This window comes from Salvia miltiorrhiza, chromosome 6, assembly GCF_028751815.1.
Source record: "Salvia miltiorrhiza cultivar Shanhuang (shh) chromosome 6, IMPLAD_Smil_shh, whole genome shotgun sequence".
NCBI classification, from domain to species: domain Eukaryota; kingdom Viridiplantae; phylum Streptophyta; class Magnoliopsida; order Lamiales; family Lamiaceae; genus Salvia; species Salvia miltiorrhiza.
In genome coordinates, this window is record NC_080392.1 from 33,225,129 (window position 1) to 33,240,181 (window position 15,053).

The following is a 15,053-nucleotide window of genomic DNA, read 5'->3' on the forward strand; positions in this document are numbered from 1 at the left end:
ATGTGAAAACTTTATGCATCTTTGTGTGAAACTATATGCATCTAAAATATATCTATTTTGAGAAAATCTAAAAAAATATATTTTTTTTTTAATTATTAAATCCGAAAATTACATTCCAATTTTACCCCTCTAGATTTTGCCTTGGAATCCTTGCCACGTGTCACCATCTTGATGCGCCACATGTCATAAATGTGTGGTCAAGATTTGGATCTAGGGATCTATTATAAGCATTGGGATCTATATGATCCCATTCCTATATATATATATATATATATATATATATATATATATATATGTGTGTGTGTGTGTGTGTGTGTGTGTGTTGGTTAACGCAAAAACTACATTCGTCGTGAAATTAATTATACTCGAAAAAATAAAAAAGAATTATTCCTTATCAAATTCGAACTCGGGTGCTACATTCATCCATCAAGATGACGGCTAATATGCACAAAGAGAGAGTGGTTCTCACCAATAGTACTCACATAAGGTATGCATCATAAATTTGGGGTTTTGGCAAATAAAACCACGAACTATTTCGAGTTTGCAATTTTAACGTGACTTTTAAAGTGTGGTAAATTAAATCACTACCTTTTCAATATTTGCAATTTTGTCCCCCCCCCCCCCAATTTTTTTCGGTGGCCGGAGTGTTGAATTGGAGCTAACGTGGATTAGTAAAGACAATGTCGTTTTTGTGAGGCCTAAACGACGTCGTTTCGTACAATTTCAATTAAAAATTTCTCCAAGTTATAAAAAGATTGTATCATGTGTTTTGCACCATAATTTCCAATATTCAACAATCTTATAGAAAACAACATCATAACATGAATATTATGTGACGAACTAATTCACGTAAACTCTAACTCAATAGTCCGACAACTAAAAAAAAATCAGGGAGACAAAATTATAAAAATTAAAAAGATGGTGATTTAATTTGCCACACTTCAAAAGCAACGTTAAAATTGCAAATTCAAAATAGTTCGTGATTTTATTTGTTAAACCCCCCATAAATTTCTCTCACAAACTTTAATTCAGTTGTGACTTTTAAACCTGAACTTAGAGATATGTTACAAATATATACTTATATTCATTATTTACTTAATATTTCAAATCAAAATTTGTATTAACATGTCTTCAGAACATAGGAATCAACCCCAATGTTAGGCACACAAACAATTTGAAAAACTATTCTAAATCCTTGAAAATTAACAAAATCTCTTTAAATTGTTATTCAAAGAATTAAACAAATTCAGATAGATACAAACTATACTTATATTTATAAGGGTAGGCATCAAACTCACCCCTTGACACACTACCTAAACTAGACTTTGGTTCAACTAAACCCCTAAAGTCTTAAATTTGGTTCAATTACACCCTCTGTTCTAATGGTTGTTTAACTCCGTTAAGTATTTTAATTTTTTTATTTCATTGGTGGTGGGACCCCGCGCCTTTCTTCTTCGCCAAGCTCGTCGAAAACACGCTCAGCGGCGGATCTGCAACGGCCATGGCAGCTGCTCGTCCTCTTCCACGGCGGCGCCGCAGGATTGCATGGATATGATGGAGAACTTCGGGTCCATGGATCCCATCGAATGCAACGACCTCTGGGACCCGTCGCAGATGGCGTATTATCCACAATTCATTATATTTGGGTGCCCATGAAATGGATTCGGAGATTCAAAACCATAGGGATTGTATATTTCCATCTGTCATGCGCCAGCGTTGCTATTAATGGAAGCTTCCGGAAGCTCCTCCCACCCTGCGCCATCGCCATCATCTTCCCACTTTATCAGTGGCTCCACCTCCACCTCTTGGTATGCTCCGCTTCAGTCTTCTCCAGAAGTCTCCCCTAGTGACGAATCCGTCAACTGCCACATCCAATCGAGGAAGAATTCTAGCGCGCGGATTTGGATCGCCGAAATCCGCTTAATGGAAGGGTGCTCGTAGGGCCCACAGTATCCCATGCCCTAGCACCAATCGTGTCGAACACCAGCTCCAGTAGGGCATCTGGATGAGATTGTTCAGAACCTTGTCGATCTCCGCCCCAAACACCGTGTATCAATAGGGCCACCCGCCACGCAAGGGGCCGTTGGCCGTCGCAGATCTGCCGACGAGCTTGGCGAAGAAGAAAGGTGTGGGTCCCACCGCCAATGAAAAAAACATACTTAACCAAGTTAAACAACCGTTAGGTAGAGGGTGTAATTGAACCAAATTTAAGATTTTAGGGGTTTAGTTAAACCAAAGTCTAGTTTAGGGAGCCAAACGTGAAAAAGGTGTCAATGTTAAGGGTGGATTTGATACTTAAACTCTATTTTTAATATGTTTAAAATCGAGCAAAAAAATCACAATTGATTCAAAATTCTAGCTATAACATACTCAACAATTTTAGTACCCAATCAGGTCAAGTAGAAGTATGTAAGCTCATTCCGACTTAATATAAATTTCGAGGATACAATTAAACCTGATCACCAAAGATGTGAAAAGACGGTTTTCATCATTCAATTCTCGGCAGGTTCTCTTACTTTTTACCTTTGAGTGTTACCTTACTTGGTTGGCTCAAAAAAAAGTGTTGCAACTGCATTCCAAAACTCACATTTGAGAATAGGGACCCGTGGGTAACGGATATCCGCGAAAATCCGAACCTATTAGGGTGGGTTTGGATACCATTTGATATCCACGGATAGTTTCGTGGTTGCAATTCACTATCCATTTAGTTCGTGGGTATGGGTTTGGATACTTACTATCCATACCCGCGAAACCCGTTTACCCGCGAAAAATACCCGCCAATTACCCGTCAATTATCCGTGAATTACCCGTCAAATATCTACAAAAAATTCCATAAAATATGGGCTTTGAATATATATTTTGAGATTATGTGCTAGTATATTATATCTTAAAATAAGCTCAAACAGAAACTGAACTAAGGCCCAAATTTTAATAGTCTAATTTAAATTTGAATTTTGTTGAGCAATTATAGAATTTTGTTGGATTTTATATTTTAGTTGATGAATTTGAATTTAAACATTGTTATTTGTGGATTTCAACATATGGATTTGAACTATGTTATTTGTGTTAGATTTTTTTTTTCTATTAAATTTGTTGTAAATTTATATTTAAATTGTGTTTCGTGAGTATCCGGCGGATAGTAGGTGACGGGTATCCAGCGAATAGCGGGTGACGGATATTCGCCAAATAGCGGGTTCGTGGATACCCGACAGGTAGCGGGTATCCGCGGGTAGCGGGTTTAGATACCATTTGATATCCATGGATAGTTTCATGGTTAAAAATCGCTATCCATTTAATTCGTGGGTATGGGTATGGATACTCACTATCGCTATCCATTTAGTTCGTGGGTATGGGTATGGATACTCACTATCCGTACCCGTCGTACCCGATTGCCATCCCTATTTGAGAATGAAACAAAATCACAACACTAATGCAAATCAAAACAAAGTTGAGAAGATCAACCCCAGTTAAATACAACACCAGATATCATATTGAAAGACTGGAAACTAGTTTTCTGGAAAATCCAGCCACAACTGTAACATAACAAAATACAGAGTAATGAAGAGGACATTCATGAAATCCTAAAGTACCAATAGGTTTCAGATAGGAAGAGCATACCAAAATACTACCATACATAAAACTCAAACAACGTAATCCAACTTCAAATGACAGCAGAGAACAATCTGGTCTAGGAATTTCAAGTGATAGCCAAGAGAGAAACTTCAAATGACAGCAGAGAACAATCTGGTCTAGGAATTTCAAGTGATAGCCAAGAGAGAAACACAGGATCATGAGGTTTGCAACGTCATGGCATATTTGGGCTGAGCATGAGTGTCAATACTCATATTCACCGGAAAGGGACCTATCGGAACGCCGGTACTCCCTGTCCTGTGGCTCAGATGCAGCTCGGTCATAAGCATAGCCATCATCGTCCATTTGATCATAGCGATCCTTATCACGGTCATATTCTCTGTAACGGTCATATTCTCCCGGCTTGTCAGGATTGTCATATTGCCCCCGGCCTTGGGTTCCATAATATTCATAATGCCCACGGTCATGCTCAGTTTCTGGACGCCCGAGTCCATGCTCAGGCTGATCAGGCCACCCACGACTATCTTCTGTATCCACACCACCATAGTTCCTATCTCTTTCTCCCCTCTCATGCTTTGAATCAGAATGATGTTCATACTCGTACTCTCTGTCACGTGAACGACCACGATCCTGGTCGTCCCCAATTTCATAGTCCTTCTCTCTTTCCCTATCCCTCTCACGATGACGATCATGGTCACGATCTCGAACGCGATCACGCTCATGGCCCCGGTCCCGGTCCCGACCCCTATCACGGTCACGTGTTCGGTCTCTTTCACGGTCTCCTCTGCCACGGTCTCGGCCACGGTCTCTCTCCCGCTCCCTCTCTTTGGTTTTGTCACGATCTCTATGGTGCCTATCTTCCCTATGATCACGATCCTTTGATCTTTCATGAGACAGCTCACGAGATCTTTCTCTATCTCTCTCCCTTGGCCTCTCTCGGGACTTCTCCCTGTCCCTGAAAGAAAGAAAGAAAGAAAGAAAGGAAAGAATGAGGAACATATTATAGTTCCAATATCTGTGCAAGGTAATTTATCTGAATCATTTAGAGTTGCAGAAAAATAGTTGATGTTTTATTCTGGTAAATTTTCTATTACCTATCTCTTTCACCCCTTGGCTCCTCAGATCGAGATATTCCTCCAGACTGCACATGCTCTCTGATACGCCAAGATGCCAAAACAAAATGAATCAGATAGTCACATATTTGTTTTTCCTTGAAGTGATGAATATTACATCAACCATAACAGTTTCCATACAGCCATGTAATCTTCATTTCAACATCACCAGGAGAATATAGACAATGCTTATTGTATGGCATCTCTAGAGGAGAAAGCAAAAGAAATCCAACATGATGGGAAAGTAGCTAAGGGCTGGGTATCTTACGTTTGCTACTTGTGAATATAGTGAGAAAAAGCTAAAGTGAAAAAAAATAAGCACGAAGAGTGGAAAAATTAGTTTCATCGGAATAGGGATATAATGTTATATATGAATTGAGGTAACAACAAACTGACTAAATTACTCCAAACCTTTACATCTCAAGACCTAGTTGCTTCTGCCCAATATGAATGTACAAAAATTATCACACCTTGACCCTTAAATCTCATAGGAGTAGTTTCCAAGGCCTTGTCGTGCAAGAAAAGTTCTAGATAGATATAATGTAACTAGAATTACCTCCCCAAAGGTCTCTGGTTGGCATCTTCACTGCCAATTCGAGTAGTTCCAAGTCCACCACCAAGCCTGCGAGGTCGCCAATTAGGGACAGTTCTACCACGTTCAACATCCACAAGCACCCTCCGGTTATCAATCTTTTTCCCATCCGCTTGTTTATATGCAGCTGCACGCCATATATGCAGAATTATAACCAAATGCTGATTGGAGGAGGAAAAAGGAGAAATTTATGGAATCTAGTAAACCTTTCATGTCTCGTGTATGCACATATTCAATGAAGGCATAGCCTCTAGGCTTGTTTGACTCTTTATCAGTAACCAAGCGAACCTGAAACTCCAAATGTCCTGGTTAATAAGCTATAATTACAGAAATAGACACATCCCTAAGGAAAAAGAGCAGTTTTAAAATCACAGCTTGAATTCCTATTACTACTATGTAATATAAGCCTAAGGGCACGGCAGACAGGCACTATGCCTAATTAGCCGTGCTCACCTTTCAATAATAGAGCTTCCAGGCGAGATGCATCACCATCACTGCTAGATGTGACTTAAAACGGCAGCCAATTTACCAGTTGACATGTACACTAACCTCCCCTTACCAGGGACTTGTTTTTTAAATAAATAACACTGAAAATGACTATAAGTAACATTCAATACCGGGATGCCTTGAGAAGTGCTGAAGCATTTTTATTTTTGACAGCCTTTAAATCCAAAAGTAAGATTTTAGTAGGATCATTCTGTACTAGAAAAAGCAAGAGAACAAAAAGAGAGAGATGCTAATACTCCCAATGTGTTTTACCCCATGTAAAATTTGCCTCTCCAGGTTGCTTGAAGTAAGAGCCAAAGGCACAAAGCATCACTGCTCTTCACAAACTAATGTATTACCTTCTCTTGAACGAAGCATCATCTTTTGACTAAAAATGATTCCTCAAAGAAAATAAATGGAAAGCAAACACGAATTAAGGGAATGATTTTCCCTCTTAAATGGAGTGGTACTTACATGTTAAACTCTACTGAGTGAAGAGATGAAGGAGAACTCTGAATCCAAAAGAGTGTAGGGGAATAAGGATTATCAAAATAACCTATAGCTAATAATGTTGATAAAATTACACCTGGGGAACTCCCAAACCTGATCTTACCATCCACCGCGGTTCAAGTGTTAATTACGAATACTATAACTTGCAGGTGTGGTAAAAGTCACATTACACAATTGTGGTTTTTCATTCATATTAGGAAAAAGGTGTTCATACTACATACTAATGACTAATGATTGATTGATATGATAGTATTATTTCCAAACTACTCCAATTAGCATGACGAGAGGAAGAGTTATCATGAAATATAATTAGATTTAAAATACTTGAATTATCTTAACAAAATACAACAAAATCCCTAAAAACCAAAACTAACAAGATAAACAAAATCCAAAGCCCATTTAAGCAACAACACCCTGTATTAACATAACATAACTCTTTTTTTTGTGCGTTTGAGATCTTGGGAAGTGCAAATCTTTCTCGGTTTAATGATCAATGCATTTTTTTAGTAGATAAAAGAAATGGTTTAGACTGGCACTGCTAAGACACATGCAAAATTTCTTACCAAACTTGAAAGCCAACAACCCAAGCCTCATACTTGGGTGTTCCAAAATACCTACCCGCTTGATAGGACCATAAGCTTCAAACTCTCTTTTAACTCTGCTTTCAGTTGTCTCATAATTCTGAAAAGAAAAACACCATGTAAGCAGACTAGGGTCAATACCAAACAATGAATAAAAAAATAACAATTATTACTCACAAGCCTAGCCACAAACAATGTCTTGTATGGATCTCCAACGATATCGGGGTCATTACTTGGATCATCTGGCACAAGATATCTTAAAACAATGAGCAATGTATGACAAAAAGCTGAATCTGACAAGTTACAATAATAGATTTTTTTACGGACAGATAGATATATGATATAGATAAGAAACACACACACCCACCCATATATATGTACAGAGAGACTCTCAAGCTCTTTTTATTATTAATGAAGTGTGGGCAATGAAGTAAGAGACAGAAGTATTCATCCTTTGGTATCATCAATGAAGTGTGGGCAATTTTTATTATCAAATATACGATGCAAAAAGAAGTAACTACATTTCTCAAGCTCCTCCGCTGCCTTCTTGGCTCCCTCCTCCAACCGTAGTTGGTGAATCCTGGCCCTTCTTTCCGTCTGCACAAACGAACAGAAGATAAATAAATTTATTGCATGTTTATGATGATAGTTTAAAAACTATAGTGTAGAAACTGGATACCTTTAAAGCCTCAATTTTAAACATTGGAAAATGCAAAATCAACCAAACTCATATTTTCTATCTCTCAAAAACCCAGTGGTAATAATAATACTCCCTCCGTCCCACTATAAGTAGCTCAAAACTTTTCGGCACGGGAATTAAGGAGAATGTGTAAATTTGTTAAAAGTGGTAGGGCCTACATTTTTTTAAGAGTTAAATTTTTCCATTATGGAAACAGGCCACTTATAGTGGGACGGCCCAAAATGGAATACAAGCCACTTTTAGTGGGACGGAGGGAGTACAAGTTAAAATTTGTCCAAACCCAATTCTTTAGACAATTATTAAAAATTTCCCATCCTACAAACTCAATAGCATGCATGCTTAACACCTAAACCTGCTGATAAGATACCTTATAAATTGTTGACACACAACATACTCCCACAACTGGACACATAACTTTTAATGGCCTATGCTAAGACGTTAATATTAACATCCGTACATCACCATACCCAGGAAATTAATATAGATCAATACAGCAAGAATCAAATAATACATGAATCGAGTGGCTGTGCTCAAGCTGAATCGAGGATGTGCCATCACATCCTTGTCACATTTAAAAGTACAATAATACATAATTCCATTTTTAAGTTAAATCATATAGACATGTATAGGCAAATACTATCTACCCACATGGACAAGCATTTGCCTCGGTATCAAGTCAAAGTAAAGCTTAGAGATTACAAAACTTCCTAGTTGTATGCATGACAAGATATTGCGACAGAAAAAGACTTACCGGAGTCTCACCCTTCTGCACTGGAGGAGCATATTGAGGATCGCCCGGCTCAGCAAAATTATTAACAAATTGAGCTATTCCTGGGAAAGCAAATGAAAACAGATATTGAATAGGCAGCATAAGGAGAATACCAACAATTGAATACTTTTAGCATGGTTATAACAAGCAAAGACCTGAATATGGTGGGCATTTCCTCTTTTCAGGTGGTGGTTTGTATTCTAAAGGTGGGCGGGGCTCAAACAATTTCAGAAGATTAGCGGTTAAACCAGTTGGATGACTCTGGCCAATCTGCAGGTTATGTCATAAAGGACCCATTAATATATAGAAGAACAGATACGCTGAGATCAAATACAGCCCCAGCTACCCATTATGAAGATGGAATATAAATGAACTATAGAAGAACAGATACAGTGAGATCCTCCTTTTTCTCATTCCATTTCTAACTTTTTCCCATATCATAGCCCTACATACAACCTGATGTGACAAATCACAAGACACAGCAATCCAGAGACATATGCATCAACAAATACCCCAAAACTACTTCCCTAAAATTGTGTATTAGCGAATATGGGGGGGGGGACGACTATTGAAACTCGCTTGGAGAAATGCTATGCGAGAAACTATGCCTCCAACTATAACTGTCGTGAAACTCGCTTAACACCTAAGCCCCTATCTATCATATCAACAAATAGAAAATGGTGCCTAGAAGGCGACTGATGAAAACATTGACTCAGCGATGAGAGATTACCGATTTGAGCTACATACAATAATTAAGCCGCTAACAATAATTGTCAGGGTATTCGAGAAACTTAACAGCAAAATTAAGCCGCTATCCTATCATATCGACAAAAAAGATAACGAAACCTAGATCGCGACTGATAAAAAATGGATTCAGCGATGAGAAATTACCAATTTGAGTTGCATGACATTTGCGCGGTTCTGTGCCTTGGTGCGGGCCTGAACGGCGGCGTTCTGGTTGCGCATCATGGCGTCGCCATAGTCCCCCATCCTTCTCCAGTGGTTGAATTAGGGTTTTCTGAAGATCGGAATCGGCGATTGCGAGAGTCGATTATAATTGGGACTGATTTAGGGCGTCGTCGTCGATAGGTCAAGCGGCATAGCCGACTGATTTGGTGGAAAGGGTTTTCGGGACTTCATATTTATATACGGTTCAGCTGCCTTAATTTTATGACCATTTTTTTACCTTCATACTAAATTTTGCAGTTAATATAGAAAATACTTTCATAGTTTTATTGTCCCTCAAATAACTTCTTATAAAGAAAGAGCATTGACTTTTAAGATAAAATTATTAAGAGTTAATAGCATATAATATCTCGAACTTTGTTCAAAATTCATTTTCCTCATAAACTTTACAAAATCTAAATTATATCAAATACTTTGACATATATTCAAATTGCCCATGATTTAATTCTTGATTATTCAAAAATAGACCCCATTAAATTTGGAATATTCAGAATTGACTCCTTCATAAAATAAATTACACAACAACCCCACCTTATGAATTTTGTTTATAAAATACCTTAATGAATTTGTTCTTTTATAATTATAAAACATACGCATCACATCCAACACGCTCTCGCCTAAAATGGTATTAGAGCAGGTTTTATTAAGGAATTATATTATACTTAATTTATTTCGTAATTAACCTATGTGGGAGGAGACTCCATTTTGGTGTTGGATTTGGCCATTTTTGAAGCGTAATCTGAAAAGAAGAAAAGTTGTGTAGTGCAATCTCACAGTAGAGTGCTGTGGATTTTGGAGTTAGTATGAATGCAAAAGTGATGGAAGGTGGAGGAGTGGGCGTGAAGGAAGTGTGATCGTGGAGGATGAACAATTTCCTAGGGCATTTGAAAAGACATGGGTGGTTTGAAATCTGCGCGCCAAGTCAGATTTAATGAATTTTGACATCCAAAATTAATGCCCGTCAGAGGAATACCTTAAACTAAGAGATTTGAACTGATATGGAATATTAGACACAATCTCTTGCCGAAAATAGGCAGCGTACAGTGCATGCAATGATTTGAAAAGATAAGTTCAAAAAGAAGTATTCAGAAAATCAGAATATAAAAGTCTAAAGGCTAGAGCATAGTTGCCAGTCACTCATTATGTGACACAAGCCCTATTTTCTTTGTCAGTCAAGGTTAAAGCCAATTAAAGCAAGTTCCCAACAATCAGTTAGAAAAACAGTCAATAACTGATAATACTTAAACAAAGTTCCCCCTAAATTCGATAACCCTTTATCAACTTAATCAGTAAAGCTTCAGGGAACAGAATTGAGTAAAAGCAATAAAAAGGCAGATTGGAATTCATCGACAATCGCACGATGTACAGAAACACAAAGTAAGGAAGGTTGACAAAGCGATCTAAGAACATCATATACAAATAAGAAATTTCAAATCAGATGACATTCCTTGACCTTCCTTTGTCCTTAGTTGATGCGGAGCTTCTTGCTTTGTTTCTTCGGATGTCGCAGCCCGATTCCCGACACTAGTGATAGTGGGGTACGAGTATCGATACGACTATTTTTTTTTTAGAATAAAAGATAAGAAGAATAGGTCGAACATCAAGCGGAAGCTCGCATTAAAGCATGCTAAAGAAAATCATCATAAATGAACCCAAGGGTAAAATCGTCAACGTCGTCATAACTTTTTAATTATCAGGAATTTCACAAACAAAAACAAAACGGGTATAGTTCATTTTTCATAAGGAAGCATAATATGCAGAGTATCGCAGCAAAAGGCGAACCGATTATATGTATGAAGATACATAACCGTGAGTATATTACTTGATTCCTATTCAAAGTAATTCCACATCAAGACTTTATCGTTAAAAAGGAAATACGATAAAGTAAATTCGTCATCTAACGATCCCCCACCAGCACCAGACCAATCTCACTCCTTGCTTAGCCTGCACATTTAGAAATACATGCAGGGCGTGAGTATATAATACTCAGTGGGCAAACGCCGAAAAACAAGAAAGGTGCTCTTAGAGCTATAAGTTTGAAGCTTGCCACATCTCAGCAATACACAGAAATAAGTTAGTAATAAATGAATCTGTGTATGCAGTTTTCATAATCAACATCGTAAATAAGTGTCTGCAGACAAAGTAATCGACATGTATGTACCGCATCTACAACTCATCATCATAATTAAGGTACTGAAAAGTAGGCCTCCCTCTCAAGTACCGTGACCGGCCGACCCGAAGACGGCTCGCAGTCACCTCTGTGCACAAAATCCCGCTTGTGGCAGGACCCAATTCGTCTCATCTCATCAGTAGAGGGTAACATATAAACTCAACATCAAAAATTGGCAAGTCAAACAGTTCTCAAACATCATTTATCTCAACATTTGATAATCTCATAACATCATTAAATCATTTTATGGAGCTCGTATAATAAACGTATACTCAAAATATTGCCCACCTGAAGACCTTACTCAAAATCTCCCGTCAAAGCGGAGATACTTACTCCCTTGCTCTGCTTGTGTCTTCAGGGATCATCGTCATCATCGAAGGTTCATGTCAGAAAATGAATCTCGATTAGAAACTCATTGGCAAAATCTCATGCCTTAACTCATGCTCTATCTCATATTCTATTTCCTTATTCTACTCTATATAGACTCTTCACTCATCTCAAATCCTTAATCTCAAGGATAGGTTTCAAGAAAATCATGGTTCTAAGTCTCGATTTATCTCTCATATAAGACTCGTAAAATCTCATTCAAACACTTAGGCAACACAAACACATAAGGCACATAAGAAAACACAATCAAACATCATCAAAACATGTTCTGTTTTCACACTGACTCAACTTCAAAATTTAACACGTTCTGACTCCGACATCCCCTGGACTCCAGACTCATACCAAAAGAAAGGTCTTTGAGTCTAGTTTCATATAAAAAAAAGTAGAGTCAAAAACTCCAAGTGGTTTGGGAGATATGGCGTTTTTACCACAGTCTACCATATTCGGCAGTTTTAAGTAATCGAAGACTTTGATTTTTGAAAAATAGTAAATGTTGTCAAACTGGGCTCAAATTTGGTGGATATCTAGCCCATACAGTAAGGTTGATACCATAAAAATTTGGAAAGCTAGATAGCACAGGAAGCTACTGAAATGAATGACTTTGTCCCCTGTTCTCTGCAATTCCCGGTAGAAATGTGCAGATTTAGTTTTGCATTTTATAAAATAGTAAATCAAGTCCAAACGACTTGAAATTTTACAGGGGTGCTCAAGACTCATGTAGAGACTTGCTATAAAATTTTCAAAGCTTTTTGACATCGAAAAACCGTCGATCACAGTAGGTCAGTAGGCCTACGAAAATCACCAAAAACTCATCTCAAACTCTTAAATGTTCAATTCAACATTCCTTCAAAGAAAACCAATCAAAGCTCATTTTAAACACATATATCACTCAAAAACATTCAATCACATTAAAATACTCATCATACTCAAATTAACTCTCCTCTTTTACATCATAAACTCAAATCTCAAGGAAAACGTTTCTACAAACGTATCAATTCAATCCTCTTTTCATTCTCATGCTCAAACTCATTCAATCATTCAAAAAGACCTCATACTTCATATAACTCATTTTACACAAATAAATCCCCTATAATCATGCCAACTAAACTCTAAAAAAAATTTTATATATCCACATAAACTCTCAACAAAAACATGACAACTTTCACATAATGGTCATAAAGCAAATTAGACCTCATGTTATCAATCATTGACTTCTCAAAATATGAAAACTCAAAAACTCTCATAAACTAACTCAAGTCAAAATTTTACTTAGCCAATAAAAGACTTAATCAAACATGTTTAGTCACTAATTTCATGCTCAATAACATATATCTTAAGCTAAAACACTTAATAGACACATAGACAAGAAAGTCCTAATTTATTACTAAACTAAACTCTTTGAAATTTTACAAACACACGTGGATCTTTAATCTCATCATATATCTATCAATTTTAATCATATAAACTCACATATATTCCATCAATTTACAAATTAGAGCATAGATAAACATATCCCTAATTTTAGTAAACTAACTCATATCAAAATCATCATTTGACATCATATACTCAATTTAATCCATCAATCATCATCATATACATCTCATAGACTCATATACATCATCAATTCATCATTTAAAACATCCACTCAAAAATTCCCAATTTTGGGTAAACTAAACTCATTCAAAATTTGAATCTCAAAGCATAGCTTTTCAAAACACACATCAATCATCACCAAACATATCATAGATCATTTTTCTCACCCCAATTCAAGGAAAGAAAAAGAAAATTTTTTGAAGGGTATGAGACCCATATTTTCGAAAATTGTGAAGAATAAGAGAGGGGGTGATTTCTTTCTTCAATCCTTCAAATATACCCATATATATCATCATACAAGTTATATCTATGAATTCAAAGCTCACTTACCCAAACTTACACCCAAAACCAAACTTTCTCTTTCTAACTTTGAAGATCAAACTCCAAAGATCTTCTTGGATTCAAGGAGGTGGAAGTGTTTAGTGTAAGATTTAGAGGGTGATTTGTGTTTTTGGTGTGATTTTGTGAAGCTCCGAAGGTCTTGTTAATGGTTGTCAATGGAGGTGAAGTGAGAGATGAGGGAGAGAAGGTGGTGATCGAAAATGAGGGAGTGAGGAGAGAGATAGATTTTGCTAGATTTATGAGGATTTTGCTAATCTTCTAAAGATTTGTAAATCTTAAGTAAAGATTTGATATCTAAGGGAATATTTGGCATTAATGCCTTGATCTCTCTCTCTCTAATCTCTACACTCTCAATCTCTACACTCTCAATCTCTACTCTCTCAATTAATCTCTACACTTGGCAAAATGTGGGAATTAATCATATGGTAGAGAAATTAAAATAAAGTGTGAGAAGGGTGATCAATTAATAATCACAATAATTATGGAAAAAAAATACTCATTAATAAAATACCATAGCATAATTATTCATGTGATCAAATAAAATAATTATAGCACTAATATTAGTGCACTCACTCAATTATAATATTCCTCATCATAGGAAAAATAAAAAAAAAAATTATGCTTGGAAAAATTTTCCATAAACCGGCATCATTCGATTTCCCGGTAAAAATAAACTGCACTTGCTTTGCAAACTTAATAAAAATTCCAAGTGCTAAAGTCTCAAATAAAAATCATAATAACTTGGTTAAAATGACTCACGTAACAAAATCACATAATCAATCAGTCACGTAAATTCACATATCATCACATCAAAGTAGTCGGCAAACACAAACAGACTAAACGTCTCTCAGACCGACTCTATTTATCAAGGTTTCTCACTCTTTCTTCCTCGACTCTATTTCCAACTCATTATTCCCATTTTTCTTAATAGGATAGTCCAACTCTGATAATTCGGTATCCGGTAATTCTATTCCCGGTAGTTGGAAATAAAATAAAATCCCAGCTCAATTCAATCAGCATCTCTATCTCAACTCATTTCTCAAATCTCATCACTCTAATTCCATCATCGGTTTATTCACTCGTATTTCTATTTAAAAGACAATCTGTCTTATCTGCTCATAAAAAAAGTAGTCTCGTATTTCGACATCTCAGTACTCTCAATAGTGTTAAGACACTATCTCACAACATGAGGAAAAGTACGGGGTGTTACATCGGAGGACTTTTGAGTTGGTCCTTCAACTTGCTTCCCTTTTC

General features: G+C 36.8%; 1 protein-coding gene across 1 annotated transcript; it reads right to left on the minus strand.

Moving 5' to 3' along the window:
• Positions 1–3,467: 3,467 nt before the first annotated feature.
• Positions 3,468–9,484, minus strand: LOC130989104 (U1 small nuclear ribonucleoprotein 70 kDa). Its single transcript, XM_057913063.1, has 10 exons — positions 9,233–9,484; positions 8,497–8,611; positions 8,324–8,403; positions 7,394–7,469; positions 7,050–7,114; positions 6,910–6,972; positions 5,502–5,583; positions 5,260–5,422; positions 4,686–4,745; positions 3,468–4,546 (listed from the first exon to the last, which is right to left on the minus strand). Exons 1-10 carry the CDS (start codon positions 9,329–9,331, stop codon positions 3,835–3,837), a joined length of 1,515 nt encoding a protein of 504 aa, XP_057769046.1. The 5' UTR covers positions 9,332–9,484; the 3' UTR covers positions 3,468–3,834.
• Between the last annotated feature and the right edge of the window lie 5,569 nt (positions 9,485–15,053).